Raw genomic sequence first — 25,109 nt, forward strand, 5'->3', positions numbered from 1 at the left:
AAAGGTTGTGTAAGTAGAGCTGGGGTGGGGGCGGAGCTTTTGACTAATAATAAAGAAGGTCTCAGTTAAAATGTTAGTAACTACTCCATACATCTACAGAATACTAACTGAACAGCCCTGTATATATTTTACATGAATGTGATGTCTGGAATGCAAGTGCAAATATTTGGCACAAATATATTTCAGATTTATCTTTCTGCATAACCTATCCATTGACTTAGTCTGGTAGCAAGGCATAAAATATGAAGGTAATGGAAGCCCAATTTAAAATTCAAATACGTAATATTCACAATTTATGAAGGGTTACAAATTCTATAATACTGAACACCACTCGATAATCTACATATAATAAATGTAACATCAACAAAATAAATGGCTGCCCTTAATGGAGTTTAGGATTCTAGTAGCACAATGGATTGCAACTTCATTATTAGTAAAAAGCATTATTTCACTTACAATGGAAAACAAAGAACAGTTTTCTTTGCAATGCAATTCTGTTTTTTATGCCTTGCAGATATATGGTAACCTACTATAAAATGACGTATCTTCTTTCAACAAAAAGCTCCTTGAGACAAAATTTTGCATATTCCCAGCCATTTATTGCTAATGCTAATATTATAAAACACTGCATTTATATGCACCTTATTTATATACACCTGAAAAGATGATATGAAAAATCAAGCAATTCAGTTATAAAGAATATTTATCTATCTATGTCGTGACAATATACATAATAATATATAAGATACATGATAAGAAAATGTTATACCACCACATATACATTCAGCATTTGACAACTGATAACAATAAAAGTGCTTCATATTTCTCTTTATACATATATAAATATTTGAAAAAATTTAAACAACTTTTACAGAAGGCTCTCGCGAAGTGGTTTCTGTGATCATGAGTGCTGATATTATGCCATCAACAACCAACATATGAAAATAATTGCAACCCAAAGGAACACTTTTGACAGAAACTGCTCCTCTTCAAACTGGGGTGTTCCACGAGGAGCTAGAAAATACAAAGAAACAAATGCAATTACAACTAAAAATTTACAGCTTTACTACATGCATTAAGACAACTACACAAATATTTACCTAATTTTACTTTACTTTATTAATGTCTTTGAATGAAATGCTAATGAGCTTTCTAATGCCACAGTAATTCCTACTAAAAAGAATTCACATGTATCATCTTCCTGATAGATGAAAAGTGTGTGCTCACATAAGGGTTCAGGTTCAGGTCTCAGCCAGTCAATCAATCAATTTTAAAGTGTCACAAAGTTTCACAAAAGTGCACATTCCAAGGCAGAGTGGTCTATGAAGAGTTACAATTTTGATACTTTTTTCCAAGATACCCCCTCCCCCCTTTTAAGGGGAATATGGTGGCACTCTTATGCTGAGATCTTCGTAAATCCATATCTCTATCATATTTTGTTCAATGTCACTGAAATTTTGCACATTGTATAAGTATCCAATATGCTTTAAATAATTTTTACAGAATCGTTAGTAGAATTTTAATGCTATGAGAGAATTTTGAATTTTTTGTTACATTATTATTTTAAGTAACACTTTTTCGTTATTCCCAGGCAAATTTTTTTATGGTAAAGTAATCTAAAATAATAAATGTACAACAAGTGCAGTAATGTTTTGGTAAATTATTTCTATTATTTTCTATGATATTTTGGATTTTAACATTTTTTTTAACGGACAAATTTTCCATATAATATCAACCATAAAACTGATTATAATGTCCAGATTAAAATTTTGTTCCTTTTAAATATTTCTTCCATGTAAAAGAATAGGTGTGCCAAATTTCAACAAAATCCTTCCAATAATTTCTGATATGTGTGTTCTTGAAAGGAGAAAAATTTAAGTTGCAGAAAAATCATTTTAAAGTTTGGATGAAGTATTTAAAATTTTTAAAATCATACCTTAGCTAAAACTGCCCATGTCCATATTCCAGTTCATCATCATCATCATCGTCCTCTGTAGCTCTTTTAACTCCTCTGCTGGCAATTTTTTCTGTATTCTCTACTGAAATCTCCACCTTCATGATCTGTTGCTCATCGATGATCTGCAGTATCTGCTCAGTGAAGACTCCAGGTGTAAAGCTGAACTTGCTGAGGGTGTGAAGTCTTGCCACATTCCCCTCATTAAACACTGCTGCAGCTTCCAAAGCAGAAATCTTCACTACCAAATAGGAAACAAACACAGTCTTTGGACATCTCTTCCAAATAAACTTAGCATTGACACTTTAATTTTGGTTCTCCATTTTGCCATGCAGACGTTTTTCTAGCAGTTCTGGTGAAGCCAGTCCTTGTAAAGTTGTTTTAATAGTGATTGCAACCTCCAAGGGAAGGTTATTTTTATGGCTGTAAGTTTCCCCATTTTCCTTGCTTTTCAGAAATTTGCACCATTAACTAGAAAACAGACCATGATGTGGTATAGTGTCTCTTGACAAGTAATGAAACCAAATAGCCCATACTACCTTCCTCATACTTTCCAAATCAATGAGGTTATTTCAAACTGTAGCAGCATAACAGACTTGCAGAATGTCAGTTCTCTTCTTTGTTAGTCTGTTTTTACCTCCCAATGGCTTCCCATCCTTTAGTAGCTTGCCTTTATTGTCTGCAACAAGCCATCTGAGACGTCCGCCCATCTTCTTCTGAATATGGCCTAATCACTCCAGATTTTTAACAGTGCAATCATTTCCATAGGGCTGATTTTCAACTACATTCTTGCAAGCACTAGAGTCTCCAGCTCCTATATACTGTGTGTATCTTACACCATACTTTCTCCGAAGACCTATTGAAAATGATTTTCATACCAACAGCTTCTATACCACCACTGGAGCCTACATTAATTCCTGTTACAAACAGCTTTGTGAGCTTCTTGCCATTCTGTTTCTTTACCTGCATCATTACGTTTCTTGTGCAAGGAACATGCAGAACAATATTTAGACACAGCCTGTAAGTCTACCACTTTTTCAGTGTCATTAGTGTTGACTGTTGAAACTCCATGCAGTGAAGTATGCTTCCCTTTAAGTGCCTCTGCCCACAATTCTGAAACCTGTATTTCTGTCGTGATTTGTTTCTTCTGACACACTTTTCCCAGGTTTTTGTTTGGATGCACTTCATCAGTTATTCACTTTATATAGTAAATATATATAGACTTTCTATATTTTTTTAATACTTTACCAGGCCCTTTGCACTGTAAAAAATGATCAATATATTCAACTTTGCGCAAAGAATGACACAATAAATCCAATTTCACTCGAATTCCACTACTTACAGCTTTAATTTTTTTTTTACACCATCTGTAGTTTAAATTTCAAAGAAAAAAATTGGAATAATAATCTCAATTAACTTTACTTTCAAATAAGCAAATATAAAAAATTGTGAGTTTTTTCATGATTTCTGCCACCATCTCCCTCTTTTTTTTTAAAAAAAAAAAAAAAAAAAAAAAAAAAAAGAAAAAAAAAAAAAAAAAAAGGGCACACACACACACACACACACCTGGTGTATACTTGAGGGGGGGCTCATGAACTATAAAAGTGATGTGGGAGTGGTAAAACTGATGTCCTAAAAGCAATATTGGTGCTACAGCTGAGAAATAATTGGAAGAGAAGTAAAAGTGCATGATCTGGGCTAGTACATAGTTCAAGGCAGCAAGAGAAGGCCTACCCATGTGACCCCCATGCGAAGCCAATTTTGGGTGAAGACAGTTACAGAGTGAAGATTGCCTTCTGACAGGGAGATTCGTATAGGCCCTGTTTATACCAAAGCGAACATGAGTGTGCACAGGTGAACGCACATTCGCTTGCAATGTGCATTCCATATTCACTATGTAATGACTGTTGATGTGCTGGAGTATTATGTATAGACAATGTCAACTGGCAATACTTTTATGGTGAGGATTATGATCCCACAAACACCTGTGGGGTCTGTACTCTTCAACTAAAAGGAAAGCAGTATCATCTAGCCACTCCTTCGCTCCGAAATCACTCAACAAAATACTATATCACAGCAGTTTGCACGAAAAAACATTACACTGTGGAAAAGCAAGTGTCTATTATCAAAGATTGTGCCGAATTGGTGAGGACGTGAACTTCCTTTGATAGTTTGTCCTGAAACCAAGAAAAACTGAATCAGAAGCGAACATATGCGAATGCAACCTGCACACAATCCAATGTCATGCACATAGCATTCACACCAGAGCGAATGCGCATTCATTTGTGTGTGCTTTGGTGTAAACAGGGCTTCAGAGTAAAAGTGAGAAGGCTAAAAATGTAATGCCTATCCGTTGGACTGACAACAATAAAATAAAGTGAGAGATGGGGCAAGGCAACTGTCCCGAGGGCTCTACACACAATGAGGGCCATCCTTCTCACAGTTTTGTCAACCCCCCCCCCCCCCCCCCCCCCGCCCATCTGTAACAGTGAAAGCGATGACGAGGGGAATAGCATCCACTATTCATCAGAGTGATACCCCTAAAACAGAAAATAGGGTGTAGCAGAAAAAAATATCCTCAATGTATCCCCAGGTAGTTAAAACAGAGTAAAAAGAGGGGCAGTTGGAAAAGGAAGTAGCCAAGGAGGAATTCTCTGTTCTTTCGAAAGGAGGAAATTTTGCTATCACGCCATCACAGATTCCCACGGAAGATATTGTTGCCAATATAGAAGCAGGGATTCGTCTGTTACCACCGCATTCCGCCGATGAAATCAGGATGGAAACAGCTAGGATATTACGTATAGTCAAGCCACCCAGCAGTAATTTATCCCTAGGAGAAAGGAAGGCATGACAGGAGATTAATGTGGACAGGAATATTATTGTACTTACAGCTGATAAGGGTAATGCTGCTGTCATGCTGAAGAGTGAGGATTATCATAGAAAGACCAGTGACCTCTTGGATCCCACCACCTATAAAAAACTGAAAAAGGACCCTACAACGAAAGTGTTAAGTGCTACCCAGCGATTAATAAAAAGCTCTTCCATTCCTACAGAAGATAAAAGTAACCTTTGCAAAACTGAAGCTTACCCTCCTAGACTGTATGGGTTACCTAAGACACACAAGCCCAATGTCCCATTGAGACCGATAGTAAGTGCCATTGGGGCTCCTACTCAAGAGCTGGCTAGATATCTTGCTTCTTTGTTGCAACCGTATATAGGTAAAACTGACACTCATATTAAAAATTCCATGCATTTTATCGAAAAACTGAGGGAGATCACAATTAGTCCAAGTGACATCCTTGTCAGTTTCGATGTAGTATCCCTGTTCACCATGATCCCTGTTGACGAAGCTCTTTCTTACATAGCTGATATGTTTCCTACTGATATAATAGCTTTGTTCCGACATTGTCTATCCTCGACTTATTTTCAATATAACAACGAGTATTATGAACAAATTGATGGGGTGGCCATGGGTAGCCCTCTAAGCCCTGCTATTGCTAATCTATTTATGGAATTTTTTGAACTACAGGTGCTGCAGTCGGCCAAGAAAAGCCCTTTGAAATGGTATTGATACGTGGATGACACCTTTGTGATATGGAATCATGCTGAAGAGGAACTGAGTGATTTTTTGGTGCACATAAACAGTTTCAATCCAAGGATACAATTCACCATGGAGAAAGAGAGTAATGGACAACTAAATTTTTTGATGTATTGGTTATTAAACGGGCAGATGGGACTCTAGGGCACAAGGTATATAGGAAAGACACACACACCGATCGTTACCTACATAAGGATTCAAATCATCATCCTAGGCAGAAGAGAGGAGTCATAAAAACTTTAGTGGACAGAGCTAATAACATCTGTGAGCGAATTTACTTACAAGAAGAATTAAGCCATTTGCGAACAGCTTTCAAGAGAAATGGGTACACTGACAAGGAAATAGATCGAGCACTCCACCCTAGAAGAAAAGTGTCTGAAAATACACAACAACAACAACAACAACAACAACAACAACCGTCGGCTGGAAAAGTTTTTCTTCCATTTATTCATAACATAACGGACCGTATTGGTAAAGTTTTGGCCAAGTTTCAACTGGAGACAATCTTTCGACCTACCAAGAAAATTAGTGAAAGTTTAAGATCGATGAAAGACGCACGACACCCCTTAGCTACCCCAGGTGTGTATAAAAATCCGTGTAGCTGTGGCATGGTTTATATTGGAACAACCAAAAGGAGTGTTAATACCCGCCTAACGGAACACAAAAGGAACTGTAGATTGGGACAGATTGAAAAATCAGCTGTAGCGGAACACGTTTTCAAAGACGGTTGGTCACTGTCCTCACCCATCCAGTCCCCTCCCTGCTCCCATTCTAGCACTACACGGCCATCATTTCATCACCACACACAGTCTTTTAATTTCTCTCCTTTCCGCTACTTACCCCCCCCCCCCCTCCCAACCTTCTCTCCTGCCCTCCGTCTAAACTGCAGCACTTCACTGTCCGCCACTCCCACCATACATCCCTCCCCCTCCCCACCCCCCAGCCTTCTCCTTACCTCCACCCAGTTGCCAAGTTGCCACTCCCCTCATGCACTGGTGCTGCTGCTTGCAGTGTGGTTTCAGCTGTCTCAGACTGCAGACATTCATGCAAGTTGCATTTACGTGAGTGTATGTGTGTGCGTGTGTGTATGTGTATGTGTCTATAGCTGACGAAGTTCTTAATGGCTGAAAGCTATAATTGTGTGAATCTTTTTATTGTGCTTATCGCGACTCAGCATCTCCCCTATATGGTGAGTAGCAACTTTCCTTTTCTAATATTGTTACATTCCATCGTGGATTTTCCATTGTTTGATATATTCAGATCCTTGAGACAGTCAGCAACACCTATCCCGAATGGCTGGATTGCATGGGGCTGATACCTGAACAGCCACTCAAAGTTGGGGTGGGCTGCTGCACTAATTGTCAATAACTGAGGCAATACTGAAATTTTCAAGGCTTGTCGGCCAGAAACAGGTGCCACCAAATCCAGAGTGCTGGTTCACCAGCCTCTGCACACAAACTCTGAACTGGGCTGGTCCACAACGCTCCAGTCGATATTCAAATTCCTCATGGTGGACAGCATCTAACATCTTGAAGGAAAAAATATGGGCTGATTCATAAACACTACTACTGTAATCCGACGAATGCCCTCTAAAACTGCAGGAGGCACGATTTGTTAGCTCCATTAATCTTTTCACTGTGGCATATCAAATTATTCAATGATTTGAAGCCCTCACCTGCAGGTCTTTCAGGATCCAAGTTAATTTCGAATCAAATAGTAGGTCCCCGAATGTTATCCTTAAAACGTAAAATACTGCCCCCACTGTGAGCTCTGGTTGGCTAAAACTTCAACAAGCATGGTTAAAATTGACACGCGTAGTCTCCTCTGATGAGAACCTAAAACCAGTTTCACTGGCTGGCCAAACTTCCTTCTCCTGATGGTCAACTGTAGCTGCCTCAGTGTTATCGTAAAACCAAAAGAACAGAAGAAGATTGTGAAGTCATCCACAAACAAAGATCCATGGTCATTGTAGAGGGTTCCTGACAGCGCAGGAGATGCCACTGATAGCCGTTGTGAATAGTGTGGCATTAGGTACACTGCCTTGGGGGACTCCATTCTCCGGAACACAGACCAGGTATCATCAATGCGATATTGAAAGCAATAGTCCTTGAGGAAGGTCTGAGTAAGACATGGCAGATGTTGACTTAGTACCGGTTTATAAAATTGGCAAAGCATGTTGTATCTCCAAGTGGTGTCATACTCGTTTTCAAGGTAAAAAACACACCTTCCAAAACATGCAGTAACTGGAGAGCAAAAATAAAGGCCAATGGCTGAAAATGACCCTTTAGTTGTAGAAAAGTGTTATCTGAGCAGAGTTCGAAAGGCAGATATTATCTGGACACATGAAATGCTTGATAAATTCAACCACTGGAGCAAATGGTAACTGAGGCTGACAGCACATTGGTGCACTGAAGTCACCCACGAGGAAGAATGGGCGAGGGAGTGCCCAGAAGAGTTCTAGGAGGAGGGGTTTTGTGGTTAACATCCTGTCAGCAATGAGGTCATTAGAGATGGAGCACAAGTTTGGAGCTGGGAAGGACAGAGAAGGAAATTGGCCGTGCCATTTCCTGCTATTTGCCTTAAGCGATTTAGGGAATATTGTGAAAAAACCAAATCTGGATGGCTGGACACAAGTTTGAACTGTCGTCCTCCTGAATGTGAGTCCAGTATGTTAACCAGTGCATGACCTCATTTGCTCAGAAGAGTTTCGTCAGTGCATCTACATCCAACGAATTATAATATAGAAGACATAAAGAACACACTGTGATTTTAACTGGTGTGAAAAATTGTACTGCAACTGCTTGTATGGCCACGGTAAGAGCAGAGAGGGAGGGGAGTCTCATCTGTCATTGATGAAAACAGCCACTCCACCCTAAGCCCTGTCTCCAGGAACATCTTCCTCCCTGTAGGGTGTGGTACCTTAATGCATGTGTTTTGGAGAACTTAAAATAAGTTTCTTGCAAGTACATAAGAAATTGTCTTAATTCTTTTAAATCGAAAGTCCCTGTGGGAGCCACTGATTAGTGATGGTTGTAGCTCTCCAGTTCTTCTACGTGGATATCAGTGTCCTCAACCGTAAAATCACCAACAGAAAGGGACAGTGCTTGTCAATCCAACGGTTTTGCTACTATTGCTTTCAATTTTGAACAACATTTTGTATAAGTTTTTCCTTACTTATGGCAGGAGTTGCTTGCATGGATGGAGTTGGCAGCTTAGTGGGCTTCTGATGGTGTGCAGTGGTATCTGGCTGAGGTTTCAAGTCCAACATTGACAGATTCTGAATAATTTTGGGTTCCAATGTAGCTTCTCCCTCATAGGTACCCTAGTAAGTGCATGTACCATACTTGAATCACTGGTCTGTGTTTGCATGGAGCCATCACACTGGTGCCTGACATTTTAACGGTTGCAGGTTGCAAAGCTTTGAAAGCTTTCTCATCTTCATCATGGGGTATACATCTCAAAACTTTCCTTATTAAAAACCCTATACTACCTGCTCTACACTGTAGATCTTTGGAGCAGTTTGTACACTTTGAGCACACCCCTATATCATATGTTACGGTCCAAATAAAATTTACACAAATTATCGATTCAAAATTCCGATGTTATGCTAATTATCAAAACTGAAGAAACAAATTTCGCCTGCAAAACTTTATTATTCAGCTTGTTGCTCTGGTCACAATGAACTAATTAGTTTTGTCGCAAATAATGAAAATCAAAAGATACAGCAATTTTTAAAAAAAATTCATACATCTAGTCATACAGAACAATCTGATGCACTAATAGGCAATAAAGGAAACACAACTTTCAAATTAAAGAGCTATTTTCCTCTTTTCAGCAACGAATTTACATTAGACCAAACTCAACTAGTTGAAAATATATTATTAATTAAAGATTTCACATGGTCCACACATTCATTGCCAATTACAGCCAAATTACTGTAAATTTCCAGGATTACCATTATATACAAATAAAATGTAATGACAAACTCAATAAACAATAAAATATGAACTTTCTGATCTACTGAATTTACAAACTATTTTAAATTAACAAAAATTGCGTAATATTATGGAGGAAAGGCCAACTCTTGTGCCATTTCAGTCAATCTGTTGTTTTGCTCATGCTGCTCTTAATCTTCATTTAGTACAGCTCCAGTCTAGCTTTTTAGCTCAGCCTTTGAAATTGTTTGTGTCTGTGATCCATTCATTTAAATTAGGCTGAGAGAACATATTTTATAGTTATGAGCAGTAGACACAAAAATGTGTGTGTGTTTTGGTTTAGTTGAATAATACACTGAAGTGCCAAAGAAACTGGTATAGGCATGCATATTCAAATACAGAGAGATGTAGAGAGAATACAGCGCTGTGGCAGGCAATGCCTATGTAAGACAAGAAGTGTCCGGTGCAGTTGTTAGATCGGTTACTGCTGCTACAGCGTCAGGTTATCAAGATTTAAGTGAGTTTGAATGTGGTGTTATAGTTGGCACACGAACGATGGGACACAGCTTCTCCGAAGTGACGAAGTGGGGATTTTCCCATACGACCATTTCATGAGTGTGCTGTGAATATCAGGAATCCGGTAAAACAAGAATGGGACCAACAATGACTGAAGAGAATTGTTAAACTTCACAGAAGTGCAATCCTTCTGCAAACTGCTGCAGATTTCAATGCTGGGCCATCAACAAGTGTCAGTGTGTCAACAATTCAATGAAACATCATCGATATGGGCTTTCGGGGCCGAAGGCGCATTCGTGTGCCATTGATGACTGCACGGCACAAAACTTTATGCCTCACCTGGGCCTGTCAACACCGACATTGGACTTTTAATGACTGGAAACATGTTGGCTGTCAGACAAGTCTCGTTTCAGATTGTATTGAGCAGATGGACATGTATGGGTATGGAGACAGCCTCAAGAATCCATGGATCCTGCATGTCAGCAGGAGCTGTTCAAGCTGGTGGAGGCTCTGCAATGGTGTGGAGCGTGTGCAATTGGAGTGATATGGGACCCCTTATATGTCTACATACTACTCTGACAGTCGTCATGTACGTACGCATCCTGTCTGATCACCTGCATCCATTCATGTCCATTGCAATGCGACACCCCACACATCCAGAATTGCTACAGAGTGGCTCCAGGAATACTCTTCTGAGTTTAAACACTTCTGCCGACCACCAAACTCCCCGACATGAACATTATTGAGCACTTCTGGGATGCCTTGCAATGTGCTGTTCATAAGAAATCCCCCCCCCCCCCCCACCCGTACCCCTACAGATTTACGGACACAGCCCTGCAGGATTCATGGTGTCAATTCACTCCAGCACTACTTCAAGCATTAGTCGAGTCCATGCCATGTCGTACTGCAGCACTTCTGCGTACTCATAGGGGCCTTACACATTTTTAGGCAGGTGTACCACTTCCTTTGGCTCTTCAGTGTATTTGTAACTACGGTAACAGTTCTGTGACTTTTTTCTTTCTTTAACTTAAATTCTTGTGAAGCAACTTATGATCTTTTGATTTGTACTGCATGCACTTTTACTTTCTGAAGAGAGAACAAATATTAACCTCTGCATATATCCATACTGTCTACTGTTTGTAAACCTTAATAGAGGCTGTAAGAAACCTGGTTACCACTAGTAGGATAATGTGATTAAAAGTGGGTGACCTTCGAATTTTGAAAAGCTTCTGGATATTCACTTCAAGGGCAGATCCTACGAAATTAATTTCAGGTGATGGTCAGTGAAACTGCACAGCTACCAAAGGCTTAAACCACAACAGGCATGTTTAATTAAGATGATAAAGGACTCCCTGATTCACGAGCTGAGCCTCCACAATTTCCACATGCAGTCCTCCTGTTAAAGGCCGTAGTGGCATGACTAAATCTTTGACACCTGAAACTTAGAATTGAGTTGGGAACAAATGGTAGACTCTTAAGACAGATATGGTCTGCTAGAATATATTCAAGTAATTCCGGAGTCTTGAACATTAGAAAAAAATGTTGTAGATTTTTTCAATGTGCCATTGACACTCTTCACGTAGTTTTGCATTTCTGTCACACCATATCTTTCTATTCTTCAAGTAACTCCTCCAGGTCCAGCTCCATTATACAGGGTGATTCAAAAAGAATACCACAACTTTAGGAATTTAAAACTCTGCAACGATAAAAGGCAGAGCTAAGCACTATCTGTCGGCGAATTAAGGGAGCTATAAAGTTTCATTTAGTTGTACATTTGTTGACTTGAGGCGCTGTTGACTAGGTGTCAGCGTCAGTTGATGCTAAGATGGCGACCGCTCAACAGAAAGCTTTTTGTGTTATTGAGTACGGCAGAAGTGAATCGACGACAGTTGTTCGGCATGCATTTCGAATGAAGTATGGTGTTAAACCTCCTGATAGGTGGTGTGCTGCCGCCAGGCAGCCCATGACAGAGCACTTCATCACTGGCCTCCAAGAAGCCCTGATCTTACCCCCTGCGATTTTTTCTTATGGGGGTATGTTAAGGATATGGTGTTTCGGCCACCTCTCCCAGCCACCACTGATGATTTGAAACGAGAAATAACAGCAGCTATCCAAACTGTTACGCCTGATATGCTACAGAGAGTGTGGAACGAGTTGGAGTATCAGGTTGATATTGCTCGTGTGTCTGGAGGGGGCCATAATGAACATCTCTGAACTTGTTTTTGAGTGAAAAAAAAAAAAACCTTTTTAAATACTCTTTGTAATGATGTATAACAGAAGGTTATATTATGTTTCTTTCATTAAATACACATTTTTAAAGTTGTGGTATTCTTTTTGAATCACCCTGTATAAGAGCGGGTAACCATGCCTTTACAGAAGTTAAGGGTATTATGCAGCTCAGCCACAACAGGTTAGTCTTGCTTCCCACAAAGTTAGGGATGTGGTTTGACTAGGCAATTTCAACTAGAAGTGTTCCACTAAGAAGTTGTTAAACACTTCTTTAAGTACTCATACTCTTCAAAGCCTTGTGAATATAAAAATGGGAAATCTTCTCGCAAGTTCTCTCTACTCTCTTGATTACAATGAAAGTGTTATAGCAGACTAGTGCCATGTTACTATAAATCTGAGAATACTTCTCAGGTGGACTGTCCAACCAAGTCCTCTTTGTTGGGTGGGTGTAGCTACTACCTGACGCTACACCCATCCTGCCAGGAGTAGGTGTGAATTTATGTCACTCCATGGAAATCTGAAGAGCTGCTAGGGAAACATATGTTAACTTCGACAGAGCCCCGCCTGCCTGATCAAACCTATAAAGCTCGGGAGGGGGTGCGGGGGAGGGGGGAAGCAGTAGCTACCCCTGAGGTGTCCACTATGGACTGTTTTAACTTAACAGCTATTCACCTCATCAACATTGTAGCGCTCCTCGAGACTGAGGTTTATTTTAGAGAGGAATATGCCTTCCTTGAGAACCAGGCCGTAAAGTCAAGGTCCCCACTCTCCAAATCTCACACCACTCCGCTGACACATTAAAAAAGTGTGAATGCAACATTTGTTTTACATCACTTCAGCCACAGCAAAAGGTCTATTGTACCACATCTCAAAAACTGTGGCTCTAATTTTTTTCATTGGAGGTACTGGTATGGTGTACCAGTGCGTACTGTCACAAATCAAGCACTGCCTGTACACAACTATTGTTGGAGGAGCTCCCTGGCAAAAACGTAGCCTTCCCGTTTCCTAACTTGAGAGAGGTACTGGCAGAAATAAAGCTGTGAGGATGGGGCGTGAGTCGTGCTTGGGTAGCTCAGATGGTAGAGCATTTGCCCGCGAAAGGCAAAGATCCCAAGTTCGAGTCTCGGTCTGGCACACAGTTTTAATCTGCCAGGAAGTTTCATATCAGCACACACTCTGCTGCAGAGTGAAAATCTCATTCTTAAGAGACATTCTTCATGAGGCGCATCTGCTAAGGCGGCATAGTCCTCACCATCAGTGAAGCATGCAAACACTTCTACCAGCACTATAGGTGTGTACAATGAGGTCGTGTCCTCCGGGAGGGAGAAACTAGTTGAGATGGATCTACATTCACTGTCAGCAACAATTCATGTAGAGTTTGAAACCAACTGCCATTGACAAGGTATGATACTCATCTCTGGCTCTTGTCACTTAGAATCTTTTTATGATCACACTTATCAAGACATGTTACTTGGCAGCGAATAGTACACCATTCCTTGCTGTCATGTTGGACTGTCTCTGTTGATACAATGGCAAATCGACCAACTTACTTCACGGTGTTATGGGGACATCACAACACAATAAATCTTTCTGTCAGTCTTTCGCATCTCCAAATTGAGTCATTTTACTGTGGTGGTTCTATGCAAGCAATTGTCATGTACCGCCACTTCACCGCCATGACTTTTGTCAGAAGTAGAGGGTGGCATGATCATCTGGCACCAGTTCTACATCGTATAATTTTCTAAAGTGAGCTGTGTGCTCTTTCAACTGGGTAATTATGACTTTCGTGCTGTGAGATTCCTATGGCAGTTATTTGCTGGTGTCTTACCGTATGTCCTATTAATCTATCCTTTCTTCTGATTGGTATTTTTCACACATTCCTTTGCTTGTTGATACTGTGGAGCTGTCGGTCATGTCAGAAATTATTTTTACAGATCCACGAGGCACGATGAAGTGCCGTGGTGCTATGAGCAACAACCTCGCCCTTAGCCCCTCTCAGTGCAGCTTTGCCTTGCTGATTAAACCATGTCTCCAGGTATCTGAGGGATTCCGGAAGCCAAATATCCAAATATTATGGTTCTCTCTAGCAGCCAGAGACCACCAGGGCCTAAGGGTCAAGATAACCTACTACAGAGTCCAGAGAATCATCAGAGATGTGATGATTAACTGAAAAGGAGTTTTGCAGTGTGGTGCGACACGTACTTGTGGGTTTCATGGCTAAAGTATAGATCGTCAGTCACATGATATTTGTCTTAGGATCCATGTGTGGAGCTGGTTATGGATAGTGTCTGAGACGATTCTTTGCTCTCATACTTTGACTATTCAAGAGAGGCACAACTGTCATCTTCAGCTCATTAGTTTCTTTCTCTAGTGCATTCAGAGTAAGTAAATTTGGGTTGTATGGTTTGAGGTTGAAAAGTCTCTACGAAAGCATGCAGGCAACTCTTGATGAGAGATGGAACATTAGCCTCAATGAATGTGGTATTGTACAATATGTTACCAACAAAATAGTAAGAGTGAATCAATATGTCTGGCAACACATTGCAGAATCTAATGTGATCTCAAAAAAACAGTTTGAAATTCATTCGTATGGCCAGTCTTTACAGTTCCTACATACTTTTCTACAACTGGACTTCAATTTTTGACTTAAGAGTTGTTGTTAGTGTGTGCAGACGCACTATCACTCACCTGCACTAGGTCTAGGATCACCAAAATTGAAGGTAGATGTGAAGATACCAAACGGAAAGGCACCAATGCCAAATGACATGTGAAGGCCATCTCCAAAGCCAAAGCCTGGGAATCCCTGCAAAACACACTTATCAGCAACTGAGGGACAAAACTAAAAAATCATACACTTACTGTAAAGAGATGGATACAATGGCCACACCAATGAATCACCCTTCTGAGTTATCACAATGCAGTGATGAAATAAGGCAAACTGATTGTGTGTAGTTAACTATAACATCAGAAGACATACACATTAGTTTCATCAAATAAATACAGATATTTACATTTATAAGTGCACAGTCTGACTGCACTGTATTAGCATTAAAGTAATATTTAAATTTCTGCATCCAAGAGCAAACTTGTTGCTAGATGTGTGAAACCCATATAACTTTTATGCAGCTTACAATACAAATTTTCTAGTGGAAGAGTAGGAAATGTGTATCTAATGTCTGACCCTATTTACCTGAATATACTTGAGCTGATTGAAGCCACATAACTACAACAGCAGCACTACAGTGCGTACTCCATGACTGCCAAATGCCAGTTAGCAATGTGGTACACTTATTTATTTATTGAACATTGCAAAATTAGAGTCAATATACATATTGTAAATTACATCTAATATAGAATACATCATTTAGAAATTACTATGGTATAAAGAGTGAAGGGGAAAAAAAAAAAAAACCATGGCTGATTTTCATTCCTGGCTAGTATAATATTAAAGACAAATTACAGGGATGTAGATTTGAACTACGAACAATAACAGCACTGGATGTGAGAGATGGGGTGAAGAGGGAAAGAAAGAAGAATCTGATAAAAATCCAAGCAATGAAGACAGGAAAATGGTAGTGGCATCAATGATTCCAAAATTGAGGGGAGAGGTGGGGGGGGGGGGGGGGGCAAGGGGGATATATAATGATATGTCTGCCTGTGTCTGTATATGTGCAGATGGGTGTGTGTGTATGTGCGCGCGCGAGTGTATACCTGTCCTTTTTTTCCTCCCCTGAGGTTAAGTCTTTACGCTCCCAGGACTGGAATGACTCCTTACCCTCTCCCTTAAAATCCACATCCTTTCGTCTTTCCCTCTTTCCTGATGAAGCAACCTTTGGTTGCAAAAGCAGAAATTTGTGTGTGTGTTTTTTTTATTGTCTCTATCAACATACCAACACTTTCGTTTTGTAAGTTACAGCATCTTTGTTTTTAGATATATATATAAAAACTGGGGGAAGATGACAGCACTTGCTTTACTATTTGACAGAGGTAAATTGCCTATATACATTAATTTTTAGGGACAAGGTACGACACAGACAGGAAGTACTTCAGCTTTTCCTCAAATGTAACAGGGCACTGACTTGTGCACCGAGTGCAGGGTAGCTTGTTCCAGAGGCAGACAGTAATAACACAGATGGAGCCTGTGGAAGCTTTTGTTTCATCTGTGTGTGTGGTTGGGGGTGGGGGGACACAGTTAGGATACTAGGTAAGACAGACCTTGTGTTTTGATTATAATGAGATGATAGGTTCTTACGTCTCATTCAATATACTGTGGTGTATGAACACTTAAGATGCAATGAAGTAGACACAGTGTATGGTAGTCATATAACTTGTCAAGCGACGAAATACGAGTATGAAACTCCAACACTGTAAGACCTTAGCAGCTGTCCTGGCAGAAAGGTTGCCACACTATTGCCTCACTTCGCTTAATTTAATGTCCAATGTTGCAAGTGATGTGTTTATAGCTAAATCATCCCATCGCAACTTATACTGTACTTGACACTGGCTAGAGGCTTACTTTGGAGGGATCGTAAATCTTTGCAAAATACAAAGTTCACAGCAAATAATGGGCAAACCTTAACAGTCATTCACATGCTGTGAGAAGACTGATGTAAGAGCTACTGCTGGACTGCTTAATTGTGCCTTGAGGAGTTTCAGTAGTGTGCCACATTATTCTCAGTGCACTAGAATAGTAGCAAATTATTGTGCTGCCAAAGTAATTTTCTAATCATGCTATGACTTCCAAAACTGATGCAGTTATATTAGTCTTAACTCAAATGAGTGGTTATAAGTTCCATTGACTGAGGGTATTATGAAACGCGTATTACAGGAATATTACAGTGAATGTAAATTCAATGTATATGACCAAGTCCTGATTTCACTTGTATTTTGTCACATTTTTCCTCTTCTCTGACACATGCAAAATGTGTGTGTATTTATGAGGAATTTTAAAAAAAGTCATCTAAACTAGAGCAGCAGTACTATGATTCATGAACACGCTACTCGCATAACTGTATGCCACAATGTGAAAATGTGCGGACATAATCTTACCAAGTCTTAAGGCAGCATCCACAATAGGCTGCCAATGATATGCAATGCACTGGATATCATTTACTGTAATAAGTTTGAGAGAAATTTTGCCTTCTTGACAGCAAACTCAGTCTTTGAAGCAACAAACTGTAAATCACAGTACCCACAGCAAAGTATTTATTTGCATTCTTAATCTAGATCCCAACCACAATTATATGTGCAGGAGAAGACTAGTAAAAAGACACTGGTAGCTAAACAAGACAGGACTTGTGAAAATGGTATGAAGTGCAGGGCATGGGATTGGGGAGCCAGAGGGGTGTTGGGATTAAACCAAGATGTTGTGCTGACTATGTACATGACAGAGCATCAATTTGAGAGATGTGAAGTGGATGTTAGGAATTGAAGCCAATGTAAAGGTGTAGGATGAACTACTCAAATTCTGGATGGTAATTACTAACAAGTGGAGAACTGCAACATGCACCATGAAATCAGCAGTATACCAAATGGAAGATCTGGTTTTGGGTCACATGCTAGGTAGTTATATGTTCCATACATCGTTCGAATTTTTATATTTTTTTATCAAAATTATTCAATTTACAAAATACATAATAATTATCAGTTTTCAAGTGAAGCTTTTGCTAGAGCTCAAACATTTTTGAATGTAGCTTTCTGTCAATGCTAATGTAAACACACATCTGATTCTAAGGATAGCATTTTTTTTGTATGAACTGGGATATGTGTGTGTGTGTGTGTGTGTGTGTGTGTGTGTGTGTGTGTGTGTGTGTGTGTGTGTGCGCGCACGCTCGCGAGTGTATACCTGTCCTTTTTTCCCCCTAAGGTAAGTCTTTCCGCTCCCGGGATTGGAATGACTCCTTACCCTCTCCCTTAAAACCCACATCCTTTCGTCTTTCCCTCTCCTTTCCTCTTTCCTGATGAAGCAACTGTTGGTTGCGAAAGCTTGAATTTTGTTTGTACGTTTGTGTGTTTATCAACATGACAATGCTTTCTTTTGATAAGTTACATCATCTTTGTTTTTAGATATATTTTTCCCACGTGGAATGTTTCCCTATACAGGGTGTTTCAGCTATCTTGTCCACACAAAATATCTCTGGAACAATAACAGCTATTGGAAAACGACTTTCACCGGTATCAATGTAGGGCTGGGGCCCATGAATGTACATATTTGTAAACATTCTAAAACAAAAGCATGTGTGTTTTTTAACACAAACCTATGTTTTTTTAAATGGACATCCTATATTCTTTCTTCAGCAATCCATAGCATGACAAAGCACATACACAATGGCGTTGATTGAAATCGCAATATTCTCATTACATCCCGAGATATTAAGACGCGAAGTTGACGCTTGAAACACCCGACATGCGCTGCTAGCGCGCGATGTGATTGACATGCGTAACAAAACATATTGAAATACATACAGTTTACAATTATACATTTAAGGTTTTAGGCACAGGGATAATATGTTTACATTATGAAAGTTAATAATTCAAGAATAGTAAATGGAGGACATTTGAACTATAAAATTAGGACTGTTAATTAAAACAAATACATTTAATCAGAGTTCAGCATCTGCTGAATGAAGCCAACTGATAGCAGATAAGCAGCATTAATAAAATCACTGAAATGCCCTGGGTACTTCCTCAGAGGGCAGTCGCTGGCAATACACTGAATGGTCTGTTCTTGTGCTGCACAGTCACAGGCTGGAGAGTGAGTCCCCACTTGTGCATCAGAACACTGCACCTGGACTGATCAGTTCTTATCCTGTTCAATGGCGTCCACTCACTTCTCTTCAGATCAAATCCTGGTACACGGGCAGATCATCTTCAACACCTTGAGGTTTTATTGTTGCCGCATTTCATCTCTTGCACCACCCTTCTTTAAAGTCAAACTTCTTGCACCTTCCATTATGTCGCAGAGGAGTGTGTGATATCGAGGGTCATTTAAGACTGTATGAGATGGAAGGTCTTGGGGGTAGTCAGGGTGATGCAGCTTCCTCCATTCTCTATAAGTATAAGGATATAATTCAATGTATTCTTGAAGATAAAGGCCTCATATGTTTGGAGTTAGTAGTATACTGGTAGTAATGCTTTCCAATGATACTGCCACCACATGAATGGGAGATGTATTGGTGTACAAGCATATGGCTAGGTGACAATGGGATGAAGGTAGTGGAAAAGCATTCACAAGATGGTGTCTTACATGTATGGGACAGGACAGAAACAGAGTTACTTTTATTGGGAGATGTTTCTGTATTCCTATTTCTGTGTTCTCTTTCCCTGAAATGACATCAGAGAGAGATAGGGGAGGGAGAGAGAGAGAGAGAGAGAGAGAGAGAGAGAGAGAGAGAGAGAGAGACTCTGTGTGGTGTGGTGGAAAGTGTCAATTTGTCGAAAGAGTTCAAAATTGTAGCACTAATCACAAAAAGGTTTAATGGCCTGGCACAGAGGTGGTAATGATATCAATAAATGTTTTTATATGCATATGAATAACAAACCTGATTTGTGAAAAAGTGTTGTTTTTGCACATTTTTAAAGCATGTTGTGTTGTGGGGTTTCATTTGAACGGAAATTTATCTGAAGTGGACACGATGTAATGAAGACTAGAAATATAAAGGGACCCAACTATGTGGTTATTAGTTCCTCAAGCCTCTCATGGTGTCCAAAGATGTAGTTACAAGCCTCTTTTTTAATAATCACAACAAACTTATCTGATTTGCACTACATACATGACTGGGTAATTACGCTACTAAAATTCAACTGTTAAAATACAACTACGATTATTATATAAAAAGTTAATTGGTAGCCTAGTATACATAGTCAGTATACTATGTTTAGTAATAGAGATATTTTGTTGTCCATGTCGAGTTCCAGTAGTGTAGGAGGAACTGGGTGGCACCTCGGAGTCATATTGAAGGCAAAGAAGGCCCCCCTTCCACTCCTCAGCCAACATGACTGTGTTGACTTGAAATCTTATTACAATAGCCAATCCTTCATAGGTAGTGTAGCTCATGGTTTATAGCTGTTTTGTCATACATTAGAACCTATGATAGGTGGTGTCCTACGTCTGTTTTTCACGTTACAGGTCTTGAGTAGCTGTACAATATTCAAGATGTGGCAAACCATTAATGTTGCTTCACAGACACACTGCAGGGGCTGTCCTTGTCGTAGTAGAAATTACAGGATGATGCCCAATTCTGAGATGACCTACGGCAATACCTTCACTTCTTGACTTTCGCTGTGAAGTCTGCCAGACCTTGGTGGTGTGTTTGATAATCTGTACTCCACTGAATTATATACTACCTTGCCATTTCTTCAAGACCTAGCATCTATTGTATGTTCTTAAGTCAGCATTTGGAATACCTGGTTCCAGTGTTATCAACCCCACTGCTTTGTTGGTGAGCTTCTCAATCAGCTCGTAACCTGGAATTCCGATGAGACTTGGTGTCCAAAGAAAAACGCTGGATATCACTGTACTGGGAAGGATATATAGTTGATCATGGGTGTTTTGAATAGCCAATGGGAGTTTTGAATAGCACTTGTCTAAATTTGCAGTCTACTTATTGAAGGTGTTCAATGTGATTAGTGTACAAACACTTCTGCATGCTCGTTCTGTGTTTAATCTATTTTTGCCACATATGTGATGCAAGAAGATGGTCTAAAAATTGTAATTCTTGTATTGCTATACACATTGTTGGATAGTTTGTGTTTGTTAAATTTCTTCTGGATAGTGTAACATAACATATCACTTGGGTATGAAGTGTTGCACAAAATCTACCAAATCGCTGATCAACTCAGTAAAAGTATAGCTTTTTTTTAATATAAGTCTAGAATAGTGTAGCCTTTGGAAGTTCATGGCTGGCAGTACATGTATATGGGTATGAATGGTTGCCATATCTTGCAAGGCGGCATGAAGTCAGCAGCTTTGATACACTTCATGGCACTTATGACCATTGTTCCTGTACAAATTCACATTCCTATGAAGTGTTATCTCATTGTATTTGACAGAGCAATATAATAAGATTAACTGATATAAAATTCAAAATAGGTAAGAGTCTCAAGATTTCCAGCAGAGATACAACTGCAACAGAGAAGTATTCAATAAGAACATAGTTAGTCTGAATATTAACTCAAGAAGCATTTCGGGATTGAAAAAGAATGGCAATCATAATCTAAAAACAATATATTCACATTAGGAAACACTCCATTCTGGCAACCATGCTGAAGAACATTTAATTTGACATTCAACCTACAAGAAATTGTTACATTCAAATTAAGCTGCGCCACATAGAAGTTCTAAGTTACGTGCATTACAACATCAACTCAGAATGAAGTTTTTCACTCTGTAGCATAGTGTGCGCCGATATGAAACTTCCTGCTGGTTAAAACTGTGTGCCATACTGAGACTCGAACTTGGGACCTCTGCCTTTCACGGACAAGTGCTCTATCATCTGAGCTACCCAAGCATGACTCGTGACCCATCCTCACAGCTTCCATTCTGCCAGTACCTCATCGTCTGCCTTCCAAACTTCACAGAAGCTCTTTTGCGATCCTTGCAGAACTACCAGCCCTGGACGTTTGTAAGGTAGGAGATGAGGTACTGGAAGAATTGAAGTTGTGAGGATGGGTCGTGAGCCGTGCTTGGGTAGCTCAGAGCTAGAGCTCTTGCCCGTGAAAGGCAAAGCTCCTGAGTTCGAGTCTCGGTCCGGCACACACTTTTAATTTGCCAGGAAGTTTCACATCAGTGTACACTCCGCTGTAGAGTGAAAAATCTCATTCTGGAAACATCCTCCAGGCTGTGGCTAAGCCATGTCTCCACAGTATCATTTCTTCCAGGTGCGTTAGTTCTACAAGGTTTGTAGAAGAGCTTCTGTGAAGTTTGGAAGACAGGAGACGAGGTAGTGGCAGAATCGAAGCTGCGATGACAGACTGTGGGTCGTGCTAAGAGCACTTGCCTGGGAAAGGCAAAGGTCTGGAGTTCGAGTCTCAGTACTGCACACAGTTTTAACCTGCCAGGAAGTTTGACATCAATCCATTCTGGTGCCCCAGTGAAAGGACCCAGAATATTTCTTTGCTGAAAAGTCAATGAAATATGAATAAAAATAATAAAGAACATCAAGAAGGAATTAATAATTTTTGAAATAAGAATGTAATACTAATAGCACTGTTGTGCTTGGTAATGGAGTCAACAGCAAAAATTACACTGCGTTGCACAATCTATCGCCAACAATGCAGTTAAAAAGTATGGATATGGACATATTTGTTCAGGAGTTGTTATAAATTCATCAACAATAATTACTTTACAGAAGAACTAAGTGAAGTTGACAAATCGGTGGTGACCGTGATCGACAATGAGGACTACAATTGTTTCCTCAGTCCCACATCTACGCCACGGCACCGAGAAATGGCAGTACCAGCCATGGATCAACTCACAGAAATGCAATTTGCCCAGCACAGATTCCAGCTTGTTGTTGTTGTTGTTGTTGTGGTGGTGGTGGTGGTGGTGGTGTGCTGTGTAAGTAGTTACAGGGCACTGGTGTGTGGAATATTGTTTACAAGAATTAACCTTGTCAGTGTGTGAGAACTCTTTACAAGAAAACATTAGTGGAAAACCTAATCTTGTTGTCACTGTTCACTTGCAGTGATGAGAGGTATGGATGTGCACTTACAAGATTTGTTTAAGAATTTGGGTGAAAAATTAATAGCAAATTTAAAAGGAGTTTTTCAAGTCACAAGATTACAAATTCAGTACTAAGTTATTCGCAAATAAGGCTGAAAGCAGATCTAAAACAGTTAAATACTAATTTAAATGGTCAAAGATTAGAATTGAAGGCTGAAATACAAGCAACTAATGCCATTCTTGAAAAAGTAAAACAGATTCACGTAAAGAAAATTTACAAATCAATAATCAAAGATCTAAATCAGACTCTACTATTGTAAGAATAACACAGGATTTGTATTTTCGCACATTTAAATTAAACTGGTGGAACCCACAGTAACATGACTCTGCTGACAATTTCAACTTAAGTAGTTTGATTTTGGTTGTCATCAATTTGCTATCAATTTCTCTGATATTTCTGACATTTACTAAGATTAAAGATTATGTACTGATATTTTCACAGAATTAAGTACAAGCAACATTGTGTTAACGTTTTGTAAACTACCTACCTACAAAAAGGACAGATTTATGCTCAGCTACGCATTCACGTGTAAATTTTATATTAAGTTAAAGACTAAACACTGTTAAAAGAAGGTGAAAAGGTTAATTTCAGATGGAAGGTCAATTGCCGCAAGTCTATAATTAACCTAAGTGAAAATTGAGCATCTGTTAGGGATATTCAGGATACCATCTGGGGTGCTCTTTTCCAAGCTATCAACACACAGGAATGACAGTTAACTGCTGCTGACCTTGGAGGGTTCATGTCTTGTCTGAATTATGTAGAGTGATGCTGACAAGGCACTTAGGTGTCCATTATACTTCTGGCTATTTAGACTTCCTTATCATGGTCTCTACTTCTTACACACAATATTCTTTAAATTTACATTTTGCAATTCTATTTGTATTATTTCGATGATGAAATGCTAGCTACTCTTTCACTGACAGCGAAGCAGTTTCGTGGCTTCTCATGTTGCAAGTATTTCCTATCGCTGTACATATAAGTAAGACAAAATGGAGAGTGGTGTGGCGACAGCATCATCATATTTATTGTGATTTATCTTACTCAGGAAACTCCCTGTATATTTCCATAATCAACACAGGTAACAACTGACACCCCCCCCCCCCCCCCCCCCCCCCCCCGTAATTTTACGTAGAGGGCAAACAAACTGCCCTTAAAATAACAAACGTAATTCATACATTAAGATAGTGAACTCTGTGGTCCTACATTTTTAGAGAGTGTGTTTCAAAATGCTGTAAAAGAGAACCACTGACCAGTATGACATCATATCTGAACAGCACATTAATGACGCAGAGATTAAGTCATGGAACAGGATGGTCCTGTAGTCGTCAAAGTAAATGGGGCCAACTACAGATGATGGATGAAATGCAATATTATGGCTATGGTTTGAGTTGCATATTACACTATCTGTTCTGTTCAATGTGTGTAACTGCACACGTTTGGCAGTCAACAGTTGTCACAATGTTTATTAGGTAAGCCTACCCACCATGGCAAGGCTGTAAATAAGATGGCAAAAATCAGTTTTCCTCTGCCAAAAAACTGCATAAAAAGCACAATGACATTGGTTTCTAAGTGTTGTAAGACTGGTGCAAACATGTTCAATTTGCTGTCCACCATTTTCTGCCACAAGATGAAACTGAGAAACAGCATGTTCCACAACAGATCGGAGCTTCTCGGAACTCACATTCAGAATGTGTTGCGCAGCATGTGCCTTCAATTCAGCTATGTTGTAACTGGAGCACTGAATACGTCATTCAGATAACCTCACTACCAGAAGTCACAAGATTATAATCAGGTGATGTCGACAGTCAAGCTTTCGGGAAATGACAGTTGATATTTCTAGCATTTCTGCAATGCCTTTGCAGCAGTCACTTGACTGGCTGTGCAATGTGAAGAGCACCTTCCTGCATGAAAACAATCCTACCCACACAATCATGTTGGTGAAGAGTTGGAATGATATTGGTGTGCAAAAGACACTCGTAGCATTTTCCAATTAGAGTACTGATAACAAGACCTGCAGGACTCATCTCCTTGAAAAAACATGGCCCTACAATAAACAACGCAATCAACCAGCACCACAGTCACCTTTGCAGAATGATATCATACTGGTTGATGTGCATGTGGATTTTCTGTTGCCCATGTTTTGCAGTTCTAGT

The 25,109-nt window shown here is 39.7% G+C and overlaps 1 protein-coding gene across 1 annotated transcript in view; it reads right to left on the bottom strand.

Annotated features, from left to right (window-relative positions):
* Window positions 1-685: 685 nt before the first annotated feature.
* LOC124796402 (E3 ubiquitin-protein ligase RNF185-like) overlaps window positions 686-25,109 on the bottom strand; it is a 69,899-nt gene continuing 45,475 nt past the window's right edge. The window contains exons 6-7 of the mRNA XM_047260581.1: window positions 14,921-15,035; window positions 686-1,014 (exon numbers count right to left, since the gene is read on the bottom strand). Coding sequence (XP_047116537.1) covers window positions 917-1,014; window positions 14,921-15,035 — 213 coding nt within the window. The 3' untranslated portion in view covers window positions 686-916. The remainder of the gene's footprint in view (window positions 1,015-14,920; window positions 15,036-25,109) is intronic.

The sequence above is a fragment of the Schistocerca piceifrons genome, chromosome 1 (assembly GCF_021461385.2).
Source record: "Schistocerca piceifrons isolate TAMUIC-IGC-003096 chromosome 1, iqSchPice1.1, whole genome shotgun sequence".
In the NCBI taxonomy this organism is placed as follows: Eukaryota; Metazoa; Arthropoda; class Insecta; order Orthoptera; family Acrididae; genus Schistocerca; species Schistocerca piceifrons.